General features: G+C 41.1%; 1 protein-coding gene across 1 annotated transcript in view; it reads right to left on the reverse strand.

The window, feature by feature from the left end:
- Positions 1–8,407, reverse strand: part of abl1 (c-abl oncogene 1, non-receptor tyrosine kinase) — a 35,726-nt gene extending 27,319 nt beyond the window's left edge. The window contains exons 1-2 of the mRNA XM_056245047.1: positions 7,893–8,407; positions 5,102–5,266 (exon numbers count right to left, since the gene is read on the reverse strand). Coding sequence (XP_056101022.1) covers positions 5,102–5,266; positions 7,893–7,977 — 250 coding nt within the window. The 5' untranslated portion in view covers positions 7,978–8,407. The remainder of the gene's footprint in view (positions 1–5,101; positions 5,267–7,892) is intronic.
- Between the last annotated feature and the right edge of the window lie 5,980 nt (positions 8,408–14,387).

Below are 14,387 nucleotides of genomic sequence, written 5' to 3' on the forward strand. Positions count from 1 at the left end.
ACAACATCAGCCTATTCAATTCAATTCAATTCACATGTATCTGTATAGCGCTTTTCACATTACACATCATTTCAAAGCAGCTTTACAGAAAATGCCACATTACATAGTACAGTGATGAGTTATCAGAGGAGACTGTGAGTTATGCATTTCAGAAATGTATATATAAAAACACAGTTAGCTAAAAAAAATATTATTTAAAGCTGCAGTCCGTATCTTTTCCTCTTTGTCGCCATCTCTCTGTTCGAAATCTGTAACTGCAGTGATTGGCTGAATTATCATCTTTCCGTGGGTTGTAAATCGGCATGAAACAGCGCGGATGAACACAGTGCTTTGAGGCGAGTGCTGCTGTCAGTCACCGCGCTGTGGATACTGGCATACAGAATCACAGATTCACTTTTTGAAAGTTTGACCAACATAAGAATTTTCATAAGAAAATGTCTTCTGAACAAGTAAGTAAAATCCATTTTTGTTCTGACCAACTAAGGGGGAAAAAGCATTCGACATGATAAGCTTCGTTAGATTTAATCAACGCGATTTACAGCAACCGTGCAAATTATAGCCTACTTTGTTCTCAAATTGTTCATGTTAACAACATCAGCATTGCGTGACTAATGTTAAATTTAATGTGTTTTATGGTTACCTGTGTAGTTCAGAATTCATATTCTCCATAATAGCAAAACGAGAAAGGCACAACAAAGGAAACTCCATAACTGTGTGAATTAAGAAAACGTACTGTTACACGATTGAACTATTGAAATGTCTTACTTGTTCAGCAGAAAAAAGCCGTCTCTTCTTCCGTTTCGAACCCCTTCAAAACACGGAGTTCACGCACTTTTCAAAAGCCCCGCCGATGTTTAAATCCTTGTGTTCGCATGAGACGGTTTCTTTCTCTTTCTCTAGCCACCTTAAATCCGAAGTACGAAGTCTTTTGGGTTTTATAACTGCTGAATCTCCAGTTGACACTGATGATTGTTGTTTGGATCTTTCTGGATCCGCCATAAGTTTAATTATGTAAAGTGCTGCGAGAAAAGCCTATACATCTAACGTTAAACATCTCGTCACGCGCAGTATAGCCGGCTAGCCGAAACTCCTTCTTTATGTGTACGGGTGTGACGTCATGACGCAAAGACATGCTCGAATTTCCCGCGGAAACCCACCAGTACCACTGGAATTAAAATCATTATTACAAGCTAACCGTTTTGAATCTAGCTATGGCAAGCAGATAGTTTTGACCACTGGCAGAATATGTTTTTTTATATATAATTATTTTGGATTATTTTTAACTTAAAAAAGTTACGGAGAGCAGCTTTAAACAATGTAAGTTGAAGTAATTGTGAAGAGATGTGATTATTAAAGGTTGCTTCAAAGGTTTCCATTTACATGTTTTTTTGCATGAATGCATTGACCAATTAGAGGCATTTAAATACACACACAGTCAACTTTAATACTTACAGATCATATGGAATTACCTTTGTGCCAATAATACTGAACGTAACATTAAGAAACTAATGCAAATATAAATGAGTAAAATATCTGTAAAACTGAAAAAAAAAAAAAACGCAAGCAAATTTTTGGACTTTGTTTTTAATACACTGCATGTTTTGCTATTCTTTCGCTGATCTGAACTTACTAATGCGCTTCCAGACTTTTCATTTACGCTTCTGAAGTTTTTCGTAGTGTAATTTACCGCTTTAATCCTACACAAGGTTCATACAGATACTGTGAAATTAATTTCCAGGACTTTTAAAGCACTATTTTTTAGATTTCCAAGGACTACAATCAGAGATCGCACTTATCAAACAATATCTTTGTTTTATTTTTTTTTACTCAAATTACAGATATAAGCTATCCAAAATACAACTTACCACATATTTAAGAATATATATTAAATACAAACTTTATAATGGCTATTGTTGTTCAATAAATAATATTTTATATTATAATGTTGGCTTCATACTTCATATCCAGAAGCGCCTGATGGGGGTTTATCAGTTAACACTGCGTGAAAAGATTATATTTGTTTTTGGGGATTTTTTTTTACTATTTCATATACAGTCAAACCAACATTTATTCAGACACCTTCAACATTTCTCACATTATCACAGTTTATTCGCTATAGTTTAGAAAATGGTGATAAATATGATAAATCAGTGGATATTTGACTGGTTTTGTCCGTCCTTCTGTTAGACTCTCACACATGAATTATGTTGAATATCTGTCAGCTGTTAAATTTGACTCCACAATTAGATAATACCAGTTTAGCTCAACCAGTGACCAAGCAATGCTTCATGTTGTTCAGTGTGTGTGTAAAAAGAGCATTAGCGATTACAGAAAACACACTTCAGCAGAACATGATCAGCTCAAAGTGGAGGAATCATTTCTGCTCCTGAATGATTATAAATGTCACTGGTAGTCACTGTATGAAGAATATTAGGGTATAATATGTCACAGTTTACTTTATTTTGCTCTCCTAGTAAATAATACTAGTAAAAAAAAATCAAAAATGATATCTGGTGTCTGAATAATTTTTGGTTTAACTGTATTGTATTTAAATGCGTAAAGCACTTTAAGCACCTCTTCATAATTATGGCTGTTTTCAACGATTTTTCCAGGACTTTAATTTAAAAAAGTCAAATTCACGCACTTTAGGCACCCTGTACGAACCCTGCAACACATGAAAACGACACTCGTGTGTGCTGTGAATAGTGTGGCTGTGTGATGAACTGCTTGTGATGTTCCTAATTTGAAGGTTTTAGATAAAAACATCTGCTAAATGAACAGATGTAAATTAAATAAAAGCTGAGTGAAATATCTTTATACTGAATCATGCTCTCGTTATCTAATGAAGTGACGCCGGTTTTCACGGGCTGAATACAGATAAGATAAAGGAAGAGGAGAAGAGAGGAAGAATGTGTGTATTTCCAGTCAGTCATGTGACCGAACACCGGCTTCTCTTCTCTCGACTCAAAAACACAGGAGGAGGAGAAGTACTGGTCAAACGCACTAGTAATTATGAATAATGTTGACACAAAACAGTGTGTGACCGAAGTGTGTGAGAGCTCAAACTCTAAGAAGAAACCTTTTTGTTTTTTTATGTAATTAATGAAACCAGGAGCAAATTTCCGATCTGTGCAAAACATCAGGAATGAACATTATTAGGTTATACTGATACATGCCATTGTTTTAATAATAATAATTATAAACTTGAATTGTAACACTTTACAATAAGGTTCATTAGTTAGCATTAATACATGTATTAACTAACAGTGATCAATACATTTGTTACAGTATTTATTAATCTTTGTTAATGTTAGTTAGTTCGTTGTTTGTTCATGTTAGTTCACAGTGCATTAACTAATGCTAACAAATACAAAACATTGATTTTAATAACGTATTAGTAGATGTTGAAATTAATATTAACTATGATTAATAAATGCTGTAGAAGTATTGTTCGGTCTTAGTTCATGTTAACTAAAGTAGTTCACTAATGTTCACTAATGAACCTTATTTACTGTGAGATTTCACTGGTATTTGTATCGACCTCTGAAGTTTTGTCCTTTTAATCTTATAACAAGTATTCCTGACCTCAAGTATGTGATTCCAAACCCTAGTTATGAACATTATTAGGTTATGAATCTTGCTGACACATGGCACATTGTTTTTAATGTAATAATAATTATAAACTTTAATAATTAAAGGAGTCTGTAGCCGCGTTTTACCCTTCAATTACCCTTTTATTACCCAATTATCCATTACCCTTCAAATTGCGCAAATTGAAATTGAAATTGCAAATACGCCCAATAAAAACACGTCAATTTCGCAAAAAAGCTTTGGCGCTCGCATGAGGAGGTTTTTCAGGCCATTCGAGAAGGGAAAATTTCGCAAAACTGCAATGGAAACAGTTTTTAGGCATTTACAGTCACATGACGTAGACGGCGCGGTGTGTTTGGGCAGAAGACGAGACAGTTCTTTATAAACTCAAAAAAGACTGAAGAATTACAGGAATACTGGATCCTAAACCTCAAAGAAACGCCATAATCAAGACCTGGAAGCAGAAATGAGGAGAAACACCCAGAAACGCCTCATAGGAGCCGCTCTCAGTATAACGGGCTTTCCTTGCCATTAATGCTAGATAATAGGGGTGTAACAATACATCGACATGGATCGATGCATCGATCAAACGTCTAACGATACGATGCATCGATACCACACATAAAATATCGATGTACGGTACCTTTATTTTGACACACTCCACATCCTCGCGTAGCTTTTCTCCGCTGAAATAGACGCCTGACAAGATTGACTGAAGCCTTTGTCACAAAAGTACTTTCCACTGTCATCACGAGTTCATGTTTTACAGCAGAAACAACAAGCCCCGAAAAGTCTGTTTAGCAAATCAGTGCGCAGTATTCAGGTCAGGTGACACGGCTGCTTGTCACTTTGAAAAGACGCGCTAGCTGAGAGGAGTTTCGTCAAGCTGACTAAAAGTGATCGAGGATGGATTTCAGCGAACTTGATGAACCCGTGATATCTTCTTCGGGGCGTAAAAGTAAATTAAAAGCTGAAACTTTGTCACGGAATCAGCAGTTTAGAGGCGAGTGAACAGCTCTCTGTAATCACAACAACAAAGTTTGACAGGCGTCTATATCAGCTGAGGAGATTAGCGTTACAAAGATTAACCAAGTGTTTTATTATGTATCATAGCAAATACTTGGCTTTGTTTTACTCTGAAACATGCAATGTGGAGTTATCTGCTTTTGCCACACAAATATAAATATATATAGGCCTATATATATATAAATCCTTTCAATGAACTTTAATATAACAGAAGAGTTTGTTTCCAAAAACAGATAACTCCGTTCTTGTTCATTTTCATTTATCATGTTTTTTTTTTACTTGTAACAAACAACTTGTCAATGTCCCAATTGGGAGAGGGTGTGCAATTTTCAAAGAGTTTAATTAAACTTTCATGTTATATATATTTTGATGTATTGTGAGTTAATAAACGTAACCGGTTGTGTACACTTAGCACGTAATATGTAAATTGGAGGTGTCGGTGTGTTTGCAGGCTTCAGGTGATGAGTGTGAGTGTGTGTCCCACCTTTGGTGATGCTGAGAGTGTTGTCGCCGCTCGCTACGAAGTCATACAGCGCCACGAACAGGTTGGGGTCGTTCTCTCCGGGTCCCGCCAGCAGATTCTCCTTGGAGTTCCAGCGAGCCGCTTCAGAAAGACCCGGAGGCTCGAAGCCGGGCCGCTGAAGAGCTTCTGCACACACACCAGAGGTCAAAGGTCAATGCACCACACTGAATGTTGACATGCGAGGGTAATTCCCATTACGGTCACAGAACAATCTGACCAACGTAAAAGAAATATTTACAAAAAAATTCTTAAAGGTGTAATATTCAGGAGGATCTGTTGGCAGAAATGCAATATCATAAACATAACCATGTCTTCAGTGGTGTATAAACCCTTACATAATGAGCTGTTATGTTTTTATTATCTTAGAATGAGGCGTTTCTCTCCACACACACCGCGGGTCCGCTTACACCGACATGTTTCTACGGTGGCCCTGAGCGGACAAACGCGTTTCGTCACTATGTTGTTCTTCATGATAAGAAGCTGCTAAAGTCAGCGAGTAAAACACTGACACAATGATGAACAAGCAACAATAATATTTATGATAACACCGTTTTACTGAATAATCAAGTAAACATCATTTCTTAATATATCTTTGTAAAGAAACGTCATTGCTTAACTAGCTACTCTCTGCTGTCTCAGACGACGACATCACTTCCTGTCGGCCACCGTAACTTCTGTGGGGTGCAGTTCACCACCTCACCACTAGATGCGCTGAAACTTACACACTGCAGCTTTAAGTAGAGTTGGTAAGTTTTAATAACAACTCAGTAATGTTCAATCATCATGAGGTTAATTTCACAAGGCAAATTTTTTTTTAATGTTTCTGAAAGAGTGAAAAAGGCTGCATTTATTTGACCTTAAAAACTGTAATATTACTCCAGTGTAAATCAGCTGTTCTCTATGTGAATATACAGTAAAGTGTAATTTATTCCTGTGATCAAAGCTGAGTTTTCAGCATCATTACTCCAGTCTTCAGTGTCACATGATCCTTCAGAAATCACTCTAATATGAGGATCTGATGATCAAGACACATTTATGATTATTATCAGTGTTGAAAACAGTTCATATTTCTGTGAAAATCTTGATTCACTATCATTTAAAACAAGAACATTTTTTTATATTTTTAAAGAAGTTGATACTTTTAATCAGCAGCAAGGACACATTAAATTGATCAAAAGTGACCGTAAAGATATTTATAATGTTACAAAAGATTCTGTTTCAAATAAAGGCGGTAAAAACATTATTAGCATCTGTAATCTTCCATTTCACACAATCCTAGAGAGGTTTGACATGCTTCAGGCCATTCCCGGAGTTAGACAGCCGGATAGAGATGTTCCCTGTGTTGCACAGAACAACACGAGAGTCAGCAAATGAGGACAAACTATTACGACAACACTGGGTTCTGGTAGTAGAAAACTTTGATAAAGGAGTAAATCTTAGATAATGTAACTTGTCTTTCAGCATAGTTAACATGAGCTCATAAAACTGCATGAGATATTGATGATTATACAAGAATCGGACATTGTTTAACATTGTTTACATGAATTATACCGTTGTGTCGCCATAAACTGCTCATTCTTTGCTTCACGTCACACTCAGATCCATCACTGTGATCAAACACAGGAAAGACTTGCGTATTTCTGAGATAAAACATCAATACATTACATCCAACCAGACGATTTTCAACTTTTGCCCTGATAATTGTCAGTCACACTTGGTTCTTCTATTTATTTTCATTTTCCCCTTTCATATATCTTAGTAAATCACCAAATATCATCTGAAAGCTTAAACACGCAAAAATCTTCCTGTGAAACCATTGTTACACCATAGAGCGATACTTTAAAACCTTTTAGCAACTCAATATTTTTGTGATATCAACTTCAAATTTGGAACAAAACTTGCTTAGACATTTCTTTGGTTTTCTAGAGTCCAAACTATTTCGTGAAATATATATTTTGTATAACAGCATTATATAAGAACTGAACTGAGCTGGACGATGACATCACTGTTCACTCCAGAGCCGCTATATATATAAATTAACTAAATTAATAACTTTTTCACAACAGAAATGAAGCATCACTGAACTGACTTAAGCTGGACTGAGACGCTATTCTCTTCTAGAAACACTGTTGCATTATTCTCCTGTTATCTCTGTAAAGCTGCTCTGAAACACTATATAAAGGTGACTTGACTATTAAATAAATGTTTAGTTCAGTACATTTGCTCTACAGTAAACTTCTATACTTCTACACTCTTCTTGAGTGTTTTCTATAAATAGAGACCAACATTAGGTCAGTATTTCAAAGCATTCCTGAATTACAACTATGGTTAAAAAGATGTTGCCTGAGAGTTGAAATCGAACACACACACTCAATAAGATCATTCAGTAAATGAGCTCAAAGATGCATCCAAACTCTCTCCACACACACACACACACACACACACACACACACACACCAAACTGCACAGCTCAATCCAGACAGGAATCAGATTTCCCAGTGTTTTCTCCTCCCTCGTTTTTTCCTCTCTTTCTTTTCCTCGAGCCAGTATGTCTGGCTTTGCTCTCGCTCTTCCCCCTCCTCCACTTTCCAAACACACAGGAGAACCGAGGCCTGGGATTTTCACGAGTCCATCGACACAGACCCATCCGTGTGTTGATCCGAAGCCCGAGTTCGGTCTCAGCCACTCTGTAATTGAGCTTCTCACACACACACACACACACACACACACACACACAAACACAGTCGCTTACCTTCAAAGTAACAGCTGGAGGACGAAGAAAGACCTTTCTTGGATTTACAGCCCACCAATTTAAGACAAATTTCCAACATTTTCATTTGCTTCCCAAACACGTCCAAATCGAAAGATATAATCCAGTTAGTTTCTCTTTTATCCAAAGGAAAGTTCAAAAGAAAGTAGCCAAAAACATGAAAAAGTTGTGTGTTAGTAGCTCAAGTCACATACAACGCGAAGATGAAGTCAAACGCGGCTTTTCTTCATCTTAAACCCACTTCGCTCCGTTCTTCTAGCGAGTTTCCAAAGTAAGAGGCTCCATTTTTTCCCCCGCTCTTCCCGTTCTTCTGGTTTTCTCTGGAAACTAGGAAACTAGCCATCCACACGGATACTTCCCACAACCACCACAAGCGTGTAGGAGTTAAACGAAGCACTTTGACGATAGTGTTGTCTTTTTCATGGCGTATGTCGTCTTGAGAGACGGTCCAGAGGAAAAGCAAGAACTGATCCCTGCCAACAAAGAGGCCCTTTCAGGAGCGGGGCCGATGACATCACTGGCTCCGCCCCCCGGCTGAAACCTGCAGCATTATCTGAGTGTAACTGGAATCTGCCTTTGTCTTTCCGTTCCACCGGCCCCTCCTACACAGACCTCGCTATCTGTTGCTCTCAAAATGTGTTCAGGCTTAAAACAAAGGCACTGGAGCACAAGTGCACAGGATCAAGAGCAGTTATGCCCCGTCCAGTATGAATCCGTTACAAATATGTGACCCTGGACCACAAAACCCGTCACATGGGTCAATTTTTTTAAATTGAGATGTATGTATCATCTGAAAGCTGAATAAATAACCTTTCCATTGGTGTATGGTGTGTTAGGATAGGACAATATTTGGCCGAGATACAAAGCAAAGGAATCTGAGGGTGCAAAAAAATCAAAACATTGAGAAATCTCCTTTAAAGTTGTGCATTTATGATCGACTTGTGCTGCATTCACTCACAAAACTAAATGTTTTTTATATTTACGGTAGGAACTTTACAAAATATCTTCATGGAACATGATCTTTACTTAATATCCTTATGATTTTTGGCATAAAAGAAAAATCAATCATTTTTAACCATAGTTGGGTATTGCCACAGATACACCCGTGCGACTCGAGACTGCTTTTGTCACATATATTCACTTGCACTTTTAAATGCTCAACAAACTCGAGCGTTTGAGCAACCGAACACACATCTCCAATTTTTTATTTTTTAATTACTGAGTGTTTACTTTTAAATGCTCAACAATATCGCGGTAAAGAGATAATTATTATGGACACTGGGTCTTGTTCACTAATACTTTTGTGAATTATTTGCACTTATACGTGTACATTTTATATAACTGGTTAATCAGTGGATTATTTCTTCAATAAATTGGATGAAAAGACAAATATTAATGTATTTTATTTAATTTTTTTGTGAATTGCAATGATAGGATTTCAATTAAACCAATGAGAAAGTAGCGATAATCAGCGCTCGGGTTCGCTTCCATGAGCTGTCAGTCTGTGGGGTAAACTAAACGCTATTGGCGGTTTGAAAAAGGGGGAGGAGCCATTCAACATGTCCCGCCTTAGGTTCCTGTTTCAGTGGAAATTGCATCAACCCATCATATAAAGTTGTGCGTTCCAAGGCACTCCAGTGGGGCTTTAATTACTGTATTTTATTTAAAAACCTGCCCAGTGTTGCCCTCCAAACAATGATCTACTGACAAAAATAAAAGCGAATTGTCTACTTTGTGTTTGTATTTGGATCTACTATTTTGTCTGCCATTGTTTAGGTGCGCCAGACATCGGGATGCTTTAAAGCCGAATCGGTATTTAACAAAAAAAATGTTTTTTGTAATTGTAATGTATATTGTATTTATAAAGTGCAGTGTTATTTCACATTAGATTACAGTTTCTGCACCTGAACACCTGAAAATCTTAAAACACTTTATTTCAATCGTATCTTTGTTCAGTTGTGTCTATTCCTTGCGATTGCTAATTTTCTCTTAATGACTGAGTGTTTACTTGTCTTTAATAATGCTTGAAACTTATATTAGTTCGGCTAGTTGTTTTTCAACACCTCGTTGTATTTTCAAACCACAGGCAAACGCTCCTTGAGTTAGTGTTCTTTAGCAGAATTTACCGGTATATGCGCTGTGTGAACGCGGAGTGAAGATTACCGGTATATGCGCTGTGTGAACGCGGAGTGAAGATTACGGTATATACGCTGTGTGAACGCGGAGTGAAGATTACGGTATATGCGCTGTGTGAACGCGGAGTGAAGATTACGGTATATGCGCTGTGTGAACGCGGAGTGAAGATTACCGGTATATGCGCTGTGTGAACGCGGAGTGAAGATTACGGTATATACGCTGTGTGAACACGGAGTGAAGATTACGGTATATGCGCTGAGTGAACGCGGAGTGAAGATTACGGTATATGCGCTGTGTGAACGCGGAGTGAAGATTACCGGTATATGCGCTGTGTGAACGCGGAGTGAAGATTGCGGTATATGCGCTGAGTGAACGCGGAGTGAAGATTACGGTATATGCGCTGAGTGAACGCGGAGTGAAGATTACGGTATATGCGCTGTGTGAACGCGGAGTGAAGATTACCGGTATATGCGCTGTGTGAACGCGGAGTGAAGATTGCGGTATATGCGCTGTGTGAACGCGGAGTGAAGATTACCGGTATATGCGCTGAGTGAACGCGGAGTGAAGATTACGGTATATGCGCTGAGTGAACGCGGAGTGAAGATTACGGTATATGCGCTGTGTGAACGCGGAGTGAAGATTACCGGTATATGCGCTGAGTGAACGCGGAGTGAAGATTACGGTATATGCGCTGTGTGAACGCGGAGTGAAGATTACGGTATATGCGCTGTGTGAACGCGGAGTGAAGATTACGGTATATGCGCTGTGTGAACGCGGAGTGAAGATTACCGGTATATGCGCTGTGTGAACGCGGAGTGAAGATTACCGGTATATGCGCTGTGTGAACGTGGAGTGAAGATTACCGGTATATGCGCTGTGTGAACGCGGAGTGAAGATTACGGTATATGCGCTGTGTGAACGCGGAGTGAAGATTACCGGTATATGCGCTGTGTGAACGCGGAGTGAAGATTACGGTATATACGCTGTGTGAACGCGGAGTGAAGATTACCGGTACATGCGCTGTGTGAACGCGGAGTGAAGATTACCGGTATATGCGCTGTGTGAACGCGGAGTGAAGATTACCGGTACATGCGCTGTGTGAACGCGGAGTGAAGATTACCGGTATATGCGCTGTGTGAACGCGGAGTGAAGATTACGGTATATACGCTGTGTGAACGCGGAGTGAAGATTACCGGTATATGCGCTGTGTGAACACGGAGTGAAGATTACGGTATATGCGCTGTGTGAACGCGGAGTGAAGATTACCGGTATATGCGCTGTGTGAACGCGGAGTGAAGATTACCGGTATATGCGCTGTGTGAACGCGGAGTGAAGATTACCGGTATATGCGCTGTGTGAACGCGGAGTGAAGATTACGGTATATGCGCTGTGTGAACACGGAGTGAAGATTACGGTAAATGCGCTGTGTGAACGCGGAGTGAAGATTACCGGTATATGCGCTGTGTGAACGCGGAGTGAAGATTACGGTATATACGCTGTGTGAACGCGGAGTGAAGATTACCGGTACATGCGCTGTGTGAACGCGGAGTGAAGATTACCGGTATATGCGCTGTGTGAACGCGGAGTGAAGATTACCGGTACATGCGCTGTGTGAACGCGGAGTGAAGATTACCGGTATATGCGCTGTGTGAACGCAGAGTGAAGATTACCGGTATATGCGCTGTGTGAACGCGGAGTGAAGATTACCGGTATATGCGCTGTGTGAACGCGGAGTGAAGATTACCGGTATATGCGCTGTGTGAACGCGGAGTGAAGATTACCGGTATATGCGCTGTGTGAACGCGGAGTGAAGATTACCGGTACATGCGCTGTGTGAACGCGGAGTGAAGATTACCGGTACATGCGCTGTGTGAACGCGGAGTGAAGATTACCGGTATATGCGCTGTGTGAACGCGGAGTGAAGATTACCGGTACATGCGCTGTGTGAACGCGGAGTGAAGATTACCGGTATATGCGCTGTGTGAACGCGGAGTGAAGATTGCCGGTATATGCGCTGTGTGAACGCGGAGTGAAGATTGCCGGTATATGCGCTGTGTGAACGCAGAGTGAAGATTACGGTATATGCGCTGTGTGAACGCGGAGTGAAGATTACCGGTATATGCGCTGTGTGAACGCGGAGTGAAGATTACCGGTATACGCGCTGTGTGAACGCGGAGTGAAGATTACGGTATATGCGCTGTGTGAACGCGGAGTGAAGATTACCGGTATATGCGCTGTGTGAACGCGGAGTGAAGATTGCGGTATATGCGCTGTGTGAACGCGGAGTGAAGATTACCGGTATATGCGCTGAGTGAACGCGGAGTGAAGATTACGGTATATGCGCTGAGTGAACGCGGAGTGAAGATTACGGTATATGCGCTGTGTGAACGCGGAGTGAAGATTACCGGTATATGCGCTGAGTGAACGCGGAGTGAAGATTACGGTATATGCGCTGTGTGAACGCGGAGTGAAGATTACGGTATATGCGCTGTGTGAACGCGGAGTGAAGATTACGGTATATGCGCTGTGTGAACGCGGAGTGAAGATTACCGGTATATGCGCTGTGTGAACGCGGAGTGAAGATTACCGGTATATGCGCTGTGTGAACGTGGAGTGAAGATTACCGGTATATGCGCTGTGTGAACGCGGAGTGAAGATTACGGTATATGCGCTGTGTGAACGCGGAGTGAAGATTACCGGTATATGCGCTGTGTGAACGCGGAGTGAAGATTACGGTATATGCGCTGTGTGAACGCGGAGTGAAGATTACCGGTACATGCGCTGTGTGAACGCGGAGTGAAGATTACCGGTATATGCGCTGTGTGAACGCGGAGTGAAGATTACCGGTACATGCGCTGTGTGAACGCGGAGTGAAGATTACCGGTATATGCGCTGTGTGAACGCGGAGTGAAGATTACGGTATATGCGCTGTGTGAACGCGGAGTGAAGATTACCGGTATATGCGCTGTGTGAACGCGGAGTGAAGATTACCGGTATATGCGCTGTGTGAACGCGGAGTGAAGATTACGGTATATACGCTGTGTGAACGCGGAGTGAAGATTACCGGTATATGCGCTGTGTGAACACGGAGTGAAGATTACCGGTATATGCGCTGTGTGAACACGGAGTGAAGATTACGGTATATACGCTGTGTGAACGCGGAGTGAAGATTACCGGTATATGCGCTGTGTGAACGCGGAGTGAAGATTACGGTATATACGCTGTGTGAACGCGGAGTGAAGATTACCGGTATATGCGCTGTGTGAACGCGGAGTGAAGATTACCGGTATATGCGCTGTGTGAACGCGGAGTGAAGATTACCGGTATATGCGCTGTGTGAACGCGGAGTGAAGATTACCGGTATATGCGCTGTGTGAACGCGGAGTGAAGATTACGGTATATGCGCTGTGTGAACACGGAGTGAAGATTACGGTATATGCGCTGTGTGAACGCGGAGTGAAGATTACCGGTATATGCGCTGTGTGAACGCGGAGTGAAGATTACCGGTATATACGCTGTGTGAACGCGGAGTGAAGATTACGGTATATGCGCTGTGTGAACGCGGAGTGAAGATTACGGTATATACGCTGTGTGAACGCGGAGTGAAGATTACCGGTATATGCGCTGTGTGAACGCGGAGTGAAGATTACGGTATATGCGCTGTGTGAACGCGGAGTGAAGATTGCGGTATATGCGCTGTGTGAACGCGGCGTGAAGATTACGGTATATGCGCTGTGTGAACGCGGAGTGAAGATTACCGGTATATGCGCTGTGTGAACGCGGAGTGAAGATTACCGGTATATGCGCTGAGTGAACGCGGAGTGAAGATTACGGTATATGCGTTGTGTGAACGCGGCGTGAAGATTACCGGTATATGCGCTGTGTGAACGCGGAGTGAAGATTACCGGTATATGCGCTGTGTGAACGCGGAGTGAAGATTACCGGTATATGCGCTGAGTGAACGCGGAGTGAAGATTACCGGTATATGCGCTGTGTGAACGCGGAGTGAAGATTACCGGTATATGCGCTGTGTGAACGCGGAGTGAAGATTACGGTATATGCGCTGAGTGAACGCGGAGTGAAGATTACCGGTATATGCGCTGTGTGAACGCGGAGTGAAGATTACCGGTATATGCGCTGTGTGAACACGGAGTGAAGATTACGGTATATGCGTTGTGTGAACGCGGAGTGAAGATTACCGGTATATGCGCTGTGTGAACGCGGCATGAAGATTACCGGTATATGCGCTGTGTGAACGCGGAGTGAAGATTACCGGTATATGCGCTGTGTGAACACGGAGTGAAGATTACCGGTATATGCGCTGTGTGAACGCGGAGTGAA

Source organism: Rhinichthys klamathensis, unplaced genomic scaffold (assembly GCF_029890125.1).
Source record: "Rhinichthys klamathensis goyatoka isolate OS25496 unplaced genomic scaffold, OSU_Roscu_1.1 h1tg001256l_1, whole genome shotgun sequence".
In the NCBI taxonomy this organism is placed as follows: Eukaryota; Metazoa; Chordata; class Actinopteri; order Cypriniformes; family Leuciscidae; genus Rhinichthys; species Rhinichthys klamathensis.